We start from the raw sequence: 15,000 nt of genomic DNA, 5'->3' as shown, positions 1-15,000 counted from the left end.
GCAACAATGGCTCGCAAACAAAATTGCCATCGGCTCGACAATATTCAACAACGGAAGAACAAAAGAAAGAATTAAAAAAAAAAAAAAAAAAAACAAAAAAAAAACAAAAACAAAACAAAACAAAAAAGAAAAGAAGAAACAAAAGAATACTTCGACAAAATCATTTTTAATTCTACGCCATTGTCGCGACCATGCTCGCTGCTGCGTACAGTGTCATCGGTTCGATCGAAACGATTAGGAGAGTGAACACGCTAGCAAATCTTCCTTCGTAACTTACATACGCGATCATAAGAAGAAGCATGCATACTTGTAAATACAAAAAAAAAAAAAAAAAGAAAAGATATAATTGAGAAAAAAAAAAGATCCTTCATATGCAATATCCATTTCCGCGTATTATCAAAAAATCGAGATTGTGCTTTGGTATCGTCTCTCGTTGAGAATTAACAAAAAATTTATTGTTAATCAATTAGATAAGCTATTATACTCTCGGAAGATACGGCAAAACGACCATTCCTTTGCGTATTTCATACTCCTCGGTTCTTGGCATTTGCTCACCCCTAACCTCTACGATGAGCCACAATGTTATCGACCTTTCCTCCTGTATGTCTGTCATATAGTAGATAAGGTATGCATCTATCTATGTAGAATACGTATCAAGGAGGCAAGAAAGACATCGAGTACACGTCAGATAGATCGTACGTCAAAAATATCGATGCCCCAAATTAGAAATTCTCATTCATTTTTGTACTCGTTTTGATCGATGTCGTCTATCGTATCGTCAGAGAATTATTCGCAAAGTTAGTACGAGAGAATCACCGCTAGATGACACTTGAAATCTTGATTTATCGATCGAGCATTGACATAAAAATTTCTAGGCCGAATATTTTTCTTCTATAAATTTAGATCGATCCAAAAATTTCGACGACAGAAAAACAAAAAAAAAAAAAAGGGGGGAAGGAAAATAGAGATCGTGAGTAACGATCGATCATACACGTACTAAATGCCTTTATATCGCGAAGCATAGCAACGACAGGATCGTGCGTTTGCTTGTGTTAAATCTTAATCCTGTAGAGGCACGAACGTCAGGTACCTACTATCCATCCGCACTATGGAGTACGAATCCAATAAAAAATGGCAACACAATTATGAATTATTTTAGGAGAAAGTTAACGTGTCTCTTTGTCTCCATTTTTCTCTCATTCTCTCTTTCTTTCATTCTCTCTCGCTCTCTTTCTCTCTCTCATTTTTTTTTTCTATTTTCTACACACAGTAGGAATTAGATCTTCAGCGACACTTGGTGGTGTCGGGCTGCTATTGCAAGATCTGCTTAAGATTCTTGGTGAATCCACGCTCAAAAAATTATTTTCCCCGCTCGTCAACGAGGCAGAAACAATTTCTGGTTCCACTGGACTCGGACATCTTTGGCTACAATTTGACGTTATATTTCGCGAGAGAGTTTGTAATGGTATTCTATAGATTCTTATTGGTTTCCAATCGCTATGATTATCTGCAATAAAAACAATAGAAAACAAAGAATATCTTTTGATAAATTAGAATTGCAGAATTATGGTTTCGATGACGTAAAATAACTTACTTTGTGATCGAGACGAGGAGGAAGATTGCGTTGTTGGTGGTGGACTATTTGCTTGTTCCTCTTTGTCAGTAGGTTTCGAATCAAGACGAATACGTTCGCATTTACCAGATAGAAACTCCGGTGCGGTTGTGGCAAAAAATATATCTCTTTTCGAAGTTATCAAACAAAGATTCGGCATGGCGATTGTATGTACAAGATTTCCATTTATTATCAAACGAATTTCCATTGTGTCAGCGGTGAACGCTATCACGTAAGGAAAAGCACAAGCTAAAGAGAACAAAGAAACGTAATTTGGTTAATATTAAAAATCGATTATAATTAAAATTATATAAAGAATTTGAATTCTGACCTATCGCAATTGGCACTGAATTCCATTTGAAATCAAAGTCCGTAGGAGCAGTACTCTCTTCCGAGCATTTTTGAAAGTGACACATATCTGTGAATAATGAAGAATTCATTCGATCGAATCAAATCATTTAATTGGATTAATACGAATTACTTGAATTAATAATTCGATTAAAACGATTATTACCGTATTATTGTGGAATATTATTAGGGGGACCGGAAAGTAATGTCGTTTCTGCGGATGTCGATATTTGATTGTAATTAAAAATAAAAACTTGTTAAAAGTTTATTCGTTTTGAATTTAATTTAAGAAAGTAACATTACTTTCCGGTCCCCCTAATACATTAGAATAGAATTTTATAAAATATACAAATATATATTTAAATCGAATGAACTCACTGTTATAACAGAGCAATAGTTCTGGTTCCTCGTCCTCGCGCAGATCGATCGCTGCGACAATGTGCGGTTTGTTCGTTTCGACGTGAACTATTCGTGAACTTCCGGACGCCGTGAAGAGTTCATAATGATGGCGTGCACCGCAACACAGCATCCATTCGTTCCCAATCTCGGTGCTCTCTATCATCGTAATAAGGATTGGGCTTTCGCTAGCTGTAAATTCTTTGAGCAATAAGAAACCTTCGATCGTGTCGGTGTCTGCGGAAGAGCACCAAGCTGTCCAAGCTGCATTATGTTTCCATTGGAGGACCGTCAAACGTCGTCCAACGGCCGCACACTACGAGCAAGCTTCTTACGATTAGATTTCAATGAAATTTTCATTAAAAACAATAACATTCGCAGTGGTTACGTAAGACTTCTTTTTTTCTTTTTTTATTTATTTTTTTTTTTTCTAATCACCTTCGAATCGTTCCATCGAAATTTCTCAATTATATATTAGTTACTCGTATAACACGAGTATCTATAATAAGATACAAAAATTGTGTTCGTAAAATATAATAAAGACAGATGTTCTATTTAAATTATTCACATTATTATATATCTTCGTTATTTTCTCATCACACAGGAATATTTCTTAGGACTTTAGGTTGCATCGTTTGAAAGAAATACCATTATAGTAATAATATTGAAATTGTATAACATACATAACTTGTATAAGAGATATTAATAAAACATGAAATACCCGTGTTATACATGGATAATTATCGTAATTATTTACATTATATATATATATATATATATATATATATATATATACGAGTCTTCGTATCCACTGTGGTTATATTAGATTTTCTTCGAAAGATTAAAGAATACCATTCGCAAGTGCGAGCCACCTTGCCTGGTGATACTGTAGAGATGGCAACCACGAGTACGAGCCAATTTTCTATCCTTAATATGCGCTCGACTTCTAACCGCGGGTGGTCGAAGGTGTGTCCGTGCTCGAGAACGTAAAGATGATTTGAATTTAAAATTTTCTCGATAAATCGTCTCGGAATCTTCTTCCTCGATCTCGCCATCCTTATAATCATCCTCGTTCTCACCGTTCTCTTCCGTTTCTTCGTCGTGCTCGTCTCCCTCGTCTTCGTCGTCACGATTGTTAAAGAATTCCGGGAATTTGTATGTTTTTCCACTCAAAGATGAATCGTAATCGAATTCACGCAAACGAAAAACGTATACGCTTTCTTTGCCTTTATCGATTCCGCGAAAGAGAAGAATACCGTGTTGCTCTACCACGTCGAGTTGTTTGATTTGAACTGACTCATCGAAAATCATTCTGTGAGATAGACCCTCTGGGTGAAAGAAAATTATTTTTGTTTTTCTAACGTCAGAATCAAATCCTTTTTTTCTTTTTCTTTTTTTTTTCTTTTTTTTTTTTCAGAGAACAAAACGAAAAACTTTACCTTCGACCAGAAAAGTTCCATTTTCCGTCGCAAGTATCATCCTATTCTCCGACCAAACGTCACCGCAAATTACAACGTGAGGGAAATCTGGATAAATACATCTCGGTTCCCAAGGTCTTGGTTTCAACGGACCAACTGTGGCTAGAGAAGTTGGTGCCAGACCGCGAACTATCGCTTCCAATTTAACAGCCTGACCAACGCGGACCATTTCTACAGATCGAGTTTCTTCTCGTCGTCGACCAGGTGCTTCAACAACGTCAGAAAATGCACGACGATTCAACATGCTCTGTGAAACGATAAATGATCAACGATTATCCTATGCGTATCGCAAGAAATGTGTATTTAAAAAATAATTCGAATATATTATATACATATATATACAAATATATTTTTTTTTTACTTTCTCATATTATTAGATTAAAAGTATGTACAAAAATTTATTCTAAAATTAACGGATATGTACATTTAACAGAAGATCACGCTGAAGACTCACGTTGCTCTTGCCATCTTGCGCATGTTCCTGATACATATCACGCAATAGAGCATCCAGAGTTCTTTCTCTTTTTCTAGAAAATGTTGGCGTATTAAAGGTTGCTTTCTCGCCATTGATAAGTTTGACTAGAAGGAATTCTCGCAAATGATAAGGATCGTCGAATATTGGTGGACACGGAAGACTTGGACCAAAAAGAGGAACCGTTTCGTCGCAATAAATGGCAACTCGCCAACCTTTAAGGAGTCCTAACGCTGATACCACAGCAAATACGTCTAAAAAAAAAAAAAAAAGAAGAGTAAAGAGGAGAGAAATCAAAAAGGAAAATAATAGAAAATCTTTGGCTTTTCCTTTTTCTTTCTTTCTTTTTTTTTTTTTTTGAATAGAATTGAAAACTTACGAGTGAATTGACTCCTTATGCAATTAGGATTGAAACTATCCACGGCTGCTGGATCATCCGTATAAATGATGTTGACGATGTCATTACCAATATGCCTTTTTCTCTCGAGCTGCTGCGGATTGTCCTTCGAATAAGGAAGCATTGTGCTGACGTGGTACATCACTTCGTGACCAGCATATATCGTATAAACGCTTTCTCTTCCGGTCATGTCACCTGTACACAAAATAAAATGCTTTTAATATATATTAATTAAATATACATATATATATATATATATGCGTATTTTCTTTTTTTTTCTTTTCTTTCGATTTGAGATAATATCGATGGGATTCAATTTTAAAGACAAGCTATTTTTATCTTTTTTCCTCATATAATATATAGCGATGGCATACAATCGTAAGTGTACCTTTAACATCCAGGCCGCCACGGTACTTGTCCCAACCTCTGAGTCGTATCTTCTCACCGAGAATATCGAGGAACTTCTCGAAACCGGGGCTGCCACTTTCTGCGAACAATAAAGACACGACCCGTGGGTCGAACGTGTCCTCCTTTGATCATCGTTTCCGTTTCTATCTACTTAAACAAAAATATACCAACGCCAAGCGGCAACTCTTAATTTTTCTTCGTCTTACCGTTCGATAACATCTCATCGTCGGTTGTCTGACCCTCCTTCGCGTATATAACACCGAACTTGAAGTTGACGGATCCTTCTTGTTCTTCCAGTAATAGTAAATCCTAAATAAATCGTTCTTTCGAGGAGTTTTATCGTTAAATATATATATATATATATATATATATATATATATATATATATAAAAAGAAAGAAAGAAAAGATTTGAATACATTTTTATAGCTACGAAAATACTTCGAAATATATCGTTCCGTTTAATAACGTTTCATTTAATATTGTCGAGAAAAAATGATCATATTTTCTATAATTGTGCCCAAGTATTACGCCTGAAAATATGCATCACTCTATAACATGTCAATAATTAAAGTTGCGAGTGCCATCTATCAGGGAGAAATTTTTTTAAAGCCCCTTTGGTATGCAACACTAACGTACATACATGTATAATTCATTTTTTTCATATCGTTATCGTTTGTAGAGATCGCGTGTAATAAATATATACACGTTAAAGTTGACCTTTGGAAAACAAGGAAAATGAAGAACGATGTTTGAGATTATAAATATGGACGAAGTATGTTGTATTCCCATATTATCCGGAACAATATCGATTATTCATAAAAATAATAACGTTTCAATTGGTTTGTTACATACAAAGATTTCAGATAAGAGATTCTTTTAATATTTTTATATAAATTTCAAAGATATTCGTTCATTATACTTTTTCAATATCAAAAGTACTGGAAAATCTCTTGGGTCGTGGTTAAAATTAAAGTAACTTGTTGAAGTAGTTAAAGTTTCAAGATGTACACGCACCTTTTGTATCTCAGGAGACAAAACTTCGCGTGGTGCCTTGTCGAGTTTTTCCAGGCCGAAGAAGTTGCTGGAGAAAATGCAAATCGAGCGTCTAGTTTTACAACGACAATAAATAATAACTAGTATCGTGGTAATTGTTTTTCTCGCTTTATCAACGATTAAGAAGAAAATATTTACCTCAGGATTTGCCTGATGGTCATCGTCTTGTTTGCCGAAAATGGTAGAGATATCTTTTGAGCGCCCTGAATTAAAACGGAATGCTTGTAATTTGTTTTTTCTTTTCTTTTTTTCTTCTTTTTCTTTTTTCTTTTCATGTTTACTTGCATCGATTATTTGATATAAGGCGTGTAATTACGAGGGTAAAACAAAATATGAAGAGAAAAAAAAAGGAGGGAAAAAAAAGAAGAAGATGAAAGAAAGTTAAAGATAAAATAAAAAAAATATTTACACGATGTTAATTACACCCTTATTTGTGTAATACGATCGAGAACGTTTATTTTACTTTACTCACCGTTCGTCTCCATAAAATAACTCTGTAATGCGATACGCATTGATCGCCACCCTCGCTCATCACCACTGAGAGAAAGAGTGGATTCCTTTCATGATCCGATGCCACGTAATTTTGATGCACTATAACAAGGATGATTACAATTCGGGAGGATTATGGTGTAAAGGAAGGATCAAAAAAAATAAAAAAATAAAAAAAAAAAGAAATAAACAAATAAAAACTTAAACGATTTTGTTCGTTGTTTGTTTTTTTTTCCGATAACAAAATTGCTCCACGTTGGTTGGATCTTTTATTCTCGTGTTTTCTTTTTCTTTTTTTTTCTTTCTTTTTTTTAATTCTTTTTTTTTTTTTTCATATCCGTACCAAATCCATAACGAGTAAGTTCAGTAAAAATGTTCACGTGCTAGCACTAATATTTCTTCCTTTTTTTTTTTTTTTTTCTTTTTTTGATTTTTATAATAGAACAACATTCGTCTTAATTATCGATCCACACAGCTCGTAATCGCGGTCCTCCATTAACGAGTATATCGACGCTATTGGCACAAGCTCGGTACGCTTTTATCTCACTCTCTACCAATATTTATACCCGTTAAGCGTATAAACTTTGGCGCGTACGATAGGAGCGGCGTGTCTGAGCTTTCACTGAGGATGAACATGAGCGCGTGGTTTCGAACATTATCTGCGGTTGGTGAGATAAAAAGGAAACAAAAAAAAAAGGCTGAAAAAGAATGAACCGAACCGAACCGAACGTACGTAAGAACGAATGAACGAATGAACGAACGAAGATATCGTACTCACGCTTTCCTAGAAAGTATTTAAAGTACCAACGTGTTTGATACTCGGGATTTTCCAATATCGGTATATTCGGAGATCCGAACATCTGTAGAACAGAGAAGGACGATGGGATTATAAATATGGCCGATATGTATTACTTTCTCTTGAAGTGAAAAGTGAAAAATACGATGAAAAATTGAAACAGAAAGATAGATAGATAGATAGATAGATAGATAGAATAGAAAGAGAAGAAATATCGATCACCCTTACTTCCTCTTTTTCGCCTGGAGAATCTCCGTTCTCCACTCGAAATCTTCTCCCATTGTCGGAGCCGTCCTGTTCGATTTGTGGCAACTGAAAAAAAAAAAGAAAAAAAAAAAAAAAAAAAAAAAAAAAAAATGAGAGATGTTCCAGATCTATGTTTCTCGTCTCTATTACTCGAGTAATCGACAAACAAACAAAAGAAACAAAAAAAAAAATCATTGTTCCAGTTTGACAAAAACATAGAAAAGATTCGAGTGACGTCGCTCGATTGATCGATGAAAATTTCGATCGACGAAACACGAGGCAAAGTTACGATTGTTCGAGTTCTGTTAACTCGATTCTGTTACAACGGAAATGACGCTTTTTACCTGCCAACAGGAGGGAACGTTGTCGCGTAACGAGGACGATGCATGCTCGATAAAAAAAAAGAAAGAAAGGAAGACAAGGAAAAAAAAAGAAAAAGAAAGAAAAAAGATTAAGGACGAACGAGTAAGGAAAGAAAAAGAAAAAGAAAAAGAAAAATAATACTCGTGATAATATTCCATGGAGGATACGGAAGGTAGATAAAAAAAAAAAAAAAAAAAAAAAAAAAAAAAACAAAAAAAGAAAAAATAATACGAACGAAAGGTGTTAATAGGAAAAATCACGTTACGACGTTTCTCATTGGAAGAAACGTCGGAATTCTTCTTCTTCGAAATTTACGAAGAATAAAAAGTTTCCATTCGATGAAACCGCGACAAACAGGAAGACGTCTAACATCGTTTTCGTTTCTACGATTCTATCGCACATAAGATTTTGTCGTTTATCGTCGCGAACCACTCTCGTATTCGAAAGTGGTCGTTCTCCAAAGTGGAACACGACGATTTGACCTATTTGCAATAGGAACATAACCGAACGTCTTTCTGTATTCACATGCACAAACACGTATACCCATACATATACAGACATACACACACACACACACACACAGACATACAAAGAGAGATATACATACATTTATATCTACTTGTATATATAAACGTACTCGTAAAGTCTTTTCTTACCATCTCGACGCTTCCATAGCATCGTCTCGACAGGACACCTCTCCTCGATATCGCATCGGTCGTGGATCTAAAACACGATACCGTTTCATTGTCTAAATGCGACAAAATCTATAAAAATGAATAGAAAGAAAGAAAGAAAGAAAGAAAGAAAGAGGGAATAGAAGGATACTCGTATGGAGAATCTCGAGACAAATTTTTCGCTATTCAATGACCCGTTAAATTATCAACCATCAAGAAAATAAAAATGAGAAAGGGAATATTCGGGAAATCGTCTTTAACTCTTTACATTCTTATTTCTCGTCCAATTCACAATCTTTCGAATCTTTTTCACCCCCTCCCCCCTTCCCCACTCTCCCCACTCTAGCCCCTTTTCTTTTCCTCTTTTCTCAACGATAAACTTCGTGATAAAACATCCACTATCTTATATTCGTCGTTTTTCGCGATATGAATATGTAGGTTAATGAGGAAGGCGCGTCGAGGTCGACTCGCTCGAATGCAAAGGTACCCGATATGTACCACCTACCTACCCGAATACAAAGTACCTAATAGATACAACACAACTACCCGGAAGATTCGACGTTCAATTGATTTTATCGCTTTTGCGAAAGGATATCGACTAACTTCCTACTTCCTTCTAAAACTTCCTCCTTTCGGATAAAAACATAAGTTTTATGATTATTTTCAATTAATAATCAATCGACGATATCCAAAATCAATATTTCCTCCGATTGACAATCCTTCGTTGTCGTCGGATCATGGATATTAATTTTAGAAAATTAGTTTAATCCCATTTTTTTTTGTTTTTCTTTTCTTTTCTTTTCTTCTTTTTTCTTTTTCTTTTTTTCTTTTTTTTTTTTTTTTTTTGCGCAGTCACGTTACAATCGACGCATATAAAAATTACGGATTAAATTGGTGCGAAAAATAATCGCAATTTTTATCGTTTTATTCGATACGACAAAAAAGACGCGATTATTTTCCCATCGATGTAATGTAAATTAAAAATAACTATGCACACAGAGAGAGAAAATGATTATTGCTCCTCGGTATTGAATTCGTACGATTATTTACATGTCGTATGTAACAAATTTATAAAAGGCGTATCTTGTTAAAATACGTGAAATAACGTACGCGTGATGACTGGCCCTCCGATGAAGATGTCTTAGTTGAGATGATGATAATAAAGGTACGCAGACAGATCTGGATCTGTTTCTACGTTTCATTGCGTCCAATTCGGTCGAAGTTGGTGCCGATTCCTCGTCGCTCTTGCTATCCATCGTCGCTATTCTTGTCCTCAACTTTTCTCTCTCTCTCTCTCTCTCTCTCTCTCTCTCTCTCTCTCTTTTATATTCTTCCAAAGCTCACGATATATAAAATAAAATTTCAAAATTGGATTTCGAACTTTTGAAAACGTTTTCCTCTTATGGATATATATGCCAATGGAAATTCAAAGGAGAATTCAAACTGGACGAACTATGAATCGGCGACGAGGAGGATAAATTAATGTGGATCGACTTTTCATTTCTATCCTTGCCGAATCGTAGAATTTAAAAGGAGCTTTCTGTTGACCCCCTCGTCTCCACTCAACATCAAAGCAATCGAGACGACTCGAAAGAGACGAGTCTGAGAATGAGAGTGCCCGTGAGAGACGCAACCCTTCTCTTTTCTTTCATTAATCCTGGGAGCAACGTTAGAGCGCTCCTTTCAATATCACGCTTTATCCTATCTGTCTCGGTAGAAGTTGAAATAATAATCGTCAGAGATAGATAGATAGATAGATAGATAGATAGAGAGAGAGAGAGTGAGAGTGAGAGAGAGAGAGAGAGAGAGAGAGAGAGACGGGCAGACAGACAGAGAGAAAAAAAAGATTCAGGATCAACGAACTATCTCTCTTGTGTTCGAACTTTCTATTTCTGATCTTTTTTGAAGATTTCAAATTCACAAAAACGATTATCGTTAAACGATAATATACACATAGAGTGTAATATAAACACTCTAGTGTCTCATGTTTATTATCAACAAAGTCAATGAGAGAAAAAATAAAAAAGAAAAGAAAAGAAAAAAATAGATAACTTACCCCGTGAGAAAACTAGTAGTAATGACCTTTCATGTTTCTTCCTTAAACACTTACAGGACTTTCAGGCCCTCTTTCTCCCTACCTCCCTCCCTCCCTCTCTCTCTCTCTCTCCCTCTCTCTCTCTCTCTCTCTCTTTCTCACGCAGTAGCAAGTGAGCTTTCACTTGTCTCTCACACGACTGTCAACCCCTTTTCGTGGAGTCTCGTCGAGCGACCTTTCCTCTCGACGGGCACGACTTTCAACCCCTCGCTGTGCACTAACAACGTCGAGAGCATAAATGCATGGTACACTCGTCTCTCTCTCTCTCTCTCTCTCTCTCTTTTTCTTTTTATATCTATAAGTATATATATATATATATATATATATATATATATATATATGTATTTATATATACGATATATATATATATATACGATATGGTATATATTTTCTGTTTTCTTGTTAAAGTTTAACGTGTTTTGCACATACTTGGAGATTTACTCGCGAGAGGACAAAGATCCGTTCGCTGTTACACGACGGCGACTCGTCGACTGGCGCCGTATCGTCGAGCAACTCCTCTCTCCTTTCCTATTTTCTCTCTCACTCTCTCTCTCTCTTTCTCTCTCTCTCTCTCTCTCTCTTTATCTCTATCTCTCTCACCTTCCCACCCCCGAACACGAAAAGTCCCGCGTTCGACACTCGTCACTTGCGTTTTTCCCAACGCGACCGACTAGCCCATTTATTCTTCTCTATTTGATTCTGTCAAATAATAGAATAAATTTAATTTTCAATTTTTATTAGATCCTAAATCTCTTTCTCTTATCCCTTCTTTGACTTTTTACCTTCTTCCTACAGGATCACTCCCAAAAAGCATATCGACGCGCCCTCCGTACGCGACACGCAGGCGTCGAGTTTTGCACACCGGCGGACGGTGACCCGCATTTTCGTTGGCGCCGAGGACCCTCGCTGCAGAGAGATCAGACACCTTTCTCTCTCTTCTCCTCCCCCCTCTCTCCCTCTTTTCTCTCTCTTTCTCTCTCTCTCTCTCTCTCTCTCTCTCTCTCTCATCTTTCCCTTTTTTTTCTATTTTTGTAAATGTCTATTTTTTTTACTTGTATATCGTATATTTTATTTTTTTTCTAATCGATCATAGGAAAAAAAAATAATATTTTGGAATTTATGATTTATTAAAAACTCTATTTGATTTCACGTATTCATTGAGATTTATTAATTAATTCATAAGTGTGATTGAACGAAATTCTCAATAGGATTCTTGACCTTTGCCGATAGAACGATCCTTATAAAAATATTTTATGATTTACATGTTTCGTTATTAACAAGTATACTTTTTTTATTTATAGAATTATTCAATAAATACGTAAATGAGTATGTATATATATGTGTATATATATATATATATATATACACACACGCACATATATATACATATATACATATATTCAAATATTCTCAATAATTCATATATATATATATATATATATATTCAAGTTATTAAATCGAACATATTTATGTAAGTTTATTACTTTTAGAATTATTAGATATACCAAGGACGTACCGACATTTCCGCATTTTTAATCGATCCCACTAACGTGACAGCGTTTATCGACTCTCGATAAGCGTTCTACCAACTCGATCGACCAAATGAGAATACACACGATGAAAAACGTTCCTTTTCGTACGAAGTTGTTTTTCCACAGTAACGATCGTAAAATCTGACGATCTAACGAAAGTTAAATTCAAATCGATTTGAAACGTTTTATAGCATCGATAAGCTTAAGAATTGTATTATCGCTATTATCGGCACTTTACAGAGAGCTATCTTACCGATTGGGCAATTGTTTCCAACAATTTGTCTCTTAAGGATCGATCACAAATTTGAATTAATTATCGTCGATTATCGAGAATCCGATGTTATTTTAATTAATTAATTCGATAGGATTTTGCGTTTTAACATATAAATATATCGTAGAATAATAGTCACTCCGCGTGACCGCAATAATGGCCTTGCTCGAAATATTAAAGCATTACGTCATTTGCATAAATATATATATATATATATATATATATATATATATATATATATACATATAAATATACATATACGTAAACCGGACACCGTGAAATCGTTATCTTTTAATAAAATGACGATGTTTTCCTTTGATATCTTTTACTTTTAACCAATGACTAACTTAACGGCAAAACTTCTTGGAATCAATTTGATGTCGGGTCGGGGAGTATGTCTATCCATTATTCGCATAATCGAATAAAATCAGCCGTGTCGAGTTTGACGTCAATGGTTCGACAAAGCCGCGAGTACAATAATAAACTTTCTATCGACCTTTATCAATAGAACGAAAACTTTTATCTTTGTTGTATTAACAAGGACAATACAATTAACAATCTAATAATTTTTAAATGAATCGTATAATTCACGTGGTTATAAGAACATATATATAAAATTGAATACCGTCGAGAAAGATATAAAAAAATGATCTAAACTCTCTTGCGATCATGTTTGGAGGCATGAAAGTAGGAAAATGGAGGATCGTCACCGGAGGGTACCATCGAAGAAAGTTGATGACGTTGGCGTCAGTTCCGATGGTTTGGTCCCGATGATGGATTTTGGTTGAGTTTTCAGGATTGGCCCCGCGGCTAGTTAACATGCAAGCAGCTAGGCTCTACAGGCTACAGGTATGAACATGTTATGAACAACGACAAAATCAATATACCTATATATGTATATACAGAGAAAAAGGGGTAGATGCTTTTGAATATGGGCTATCGCTATGACGCAATTCACAATATTCTACTCGCGTGATAAAGTCATCGGAAACGCTCGAGTTCTTTCTCTCTCTCTCTCTCTCTCTCTCTTTCTCTTTCTATTTTTCTCGATTTATCTATCTCTATCTCACTATTTTTTTCTCTCATGGTCATAACACAAGGTAACCCTGCTTGCCAACACTTCTCTCTCTCTCTCTCTCTTTCTCTCTTTCTATCTCCTTCTCTCTTTATCAGTCTCTCTCTTTCTCGGTAGCTGAGCAATACCCTCACTCTCTCTTCTAATTCTCTTTCTCTCTCTAATACTTCTCTTCTTCTCCCTTTAACGTGATCTCACACTCAAGAGCAGGAGAGAGAGTGTGAGAGAGAGAGAGAGGGAGGGAGGGAGGGAGGGAGGGAGAGAGAGTATGTGTATTCGAGATGCCGCGGTCGACTTCCACTCGGTCGAGCGTGATCGAGATCGATCCATGGAGCACAAAAGAGCGTCAGCCGAGACTCGAGCCAGTCCGATAGCAAAAAGGTTAATTATAAAGAGCGAAGCACTAAAATCCGATATCGTGCGCGCTCGGGGGCCACTTGCCATCGTAAGCGAAGCTGTTGTCGATCCCCCACCCCCTTCCCCCACTCTCTCTTTCTCTCTCACTCTTTATCCTCGAGAATTGCCATGGTCGCACGTCCGATAATGGGGTGGTTCATGATACTACTGTACACCGAGGGTGTATCGCTTTTTCTTTCCCCCTAGGTTAATTTGATTACACTCATCGAAACGCATTTATTCGCACAAGCTTTACAAGAGGCTTATCACAGCTTACTACGATAAAATGCTAAACAAATCGAATATTTTGTCAATTATTATTTCAATAGATTCGTTTAAAAGATTCTTCGCAGGTAGATTGGATAGAATGAAAAAAGAAAAAGGGAAGTAGAAGTAGAAGGAAAAGAAGAAGAGGAAGAAGAAAAAGAAAAAGAAAAAAAAAAGACAGTTATCGCATGTTTATCGTTCGTGACGATCATCGTCGAAAATAGAATGATCCATGAATCATCGAGAACGATAAGAGAGTTAGGTGGTGTACGTTAATGATAGCGAACGTTCTTGGACGCAATCCAGTCACAATTGGTAGTTTTCTATTTTAGTTTAAAAAGGAAATGTACCGATAACTTAATTTCCTTCGTTCTTCCATCGACAAGATCGGATCGGATCGGATTGGATCGGATTGAATAAAATTCGATACCATCCCCACGATCTCATCTTCACTTACTATATTTGCAAATTCGCCTACTCCCTTGATATAGATACATCTCGTCATAATAATAGGCTGTATCCCGTGGGATAAATTCTCCGATGCATACTGCTTTATCGCATAGATATAGAGAGAAAAAGATAGAGACACACACAAAGAGCGAGAGAGAGAGAGAGAGAGAGTAGGTAGTTG

At 35.9% G+C, this 15,000-nt stretch overlaps 1 protein-coding gene across 10 annotated transcripts in view; it reads right to left on the bottom strand.

The window, feature by feature from the left end:
• LOC124423774 (GTPase-activating Rap/Ran-GAP domain-like protein 3) overlaps window positions 1–15,000 on the bottom strand; it is a 19,652-nt gene that overhangs the window by 343 nt on the left and 4,309 nt on the right. For 2 of the 10 annotated variants that reach the window (XM_046961937.1, XM_046961938.1), the window contains 16 exons: window positions 8,716–8,782; window positions 7,679–7,762; window positions 7,433–7,514; window positions 6,638–6,756; window positions 6,304–6,368; window positions 6,127–6,217; window positions 5,318–5,420; window positions 5,092–5,190; window positions 4,686–4,898; window positions 4,259–4,560; window positions 3,796–4,081; window positions 3,209–3,684; window positions 2,339–2,672; window positions 1,944–2,030; window positions 1,595–1,861; window positions 1–1,507 (listed from right to left, as the gene is read on the bottom strand). The exon at window positions 1–1,507 is cut by the window's left edge and continues 343 nt beyond it. In XM_046961937.1, coding sequence (XP_046817893.1) covers window positions 1,254–1,507; window positions 1,595–1,861; window positions 1,944–2,030; window positions 2,339–2,672; window positions 3,209–3,684; window positions 3,796–4,081; window positions 4,259–4,560; window positions 4,686–4,898; window positions 5,092–5,190; window positions 5,318–5,420; window positions 6,127–6,217; window positions 6,304–6,368; window positions 6,638–6,756; window positions 7,433–7,514; window positions 7,679–7,762; window positions 8,716–8,782 — 2,929 coding nt within the window. In that variant the 3' untranslated portion in view covers window positions 1–1,253. Of the gene's footprint in view, window positions 1,540–1,594; window positions 1,862–1,943; window positions 2,031–2,338; window positions 2,673–3,208; window positions 3,685–3,795; window positions 4,082–4,258; window positions 4,561–4,685; window positions 4,899–5,091; window positions 5,191–5,317; window positions 5,421–6,126; window positions 6,218–6,303; window positions 6,369–6,637; window positions 6,757–7,432; window positions 7,515–7,678; window positions 7,763–8,715; window positions 8,783–9,843; window positions 10,439–11,257; window positions 11,528–11,610; window positions 11,856–15,000 lie in introns of those variants that run through there. The other 8 variants (XM_046961943.1, XM_046961944.1, XM_046961945.1 and 5 more) reach the window with 8 other exon arrangements.

This window comes from Vespa crabro, chromosome 4 (assembly GCF_910589235.1).
Source record: "Vespa crabro chromosome 4, iyVesCrab1.2, whole genome shotgun sequence".
In the NCBI taxonomy this organism is placed as follows: Eukaryota; Metazoa; Arthropoda; class Insecta; order Hymenoptera; family Vespidae; genus Vespa; species Vespa crabro.
This window is presented reverse-complemented; position numbering and strand designations above follow the sequence as displayed.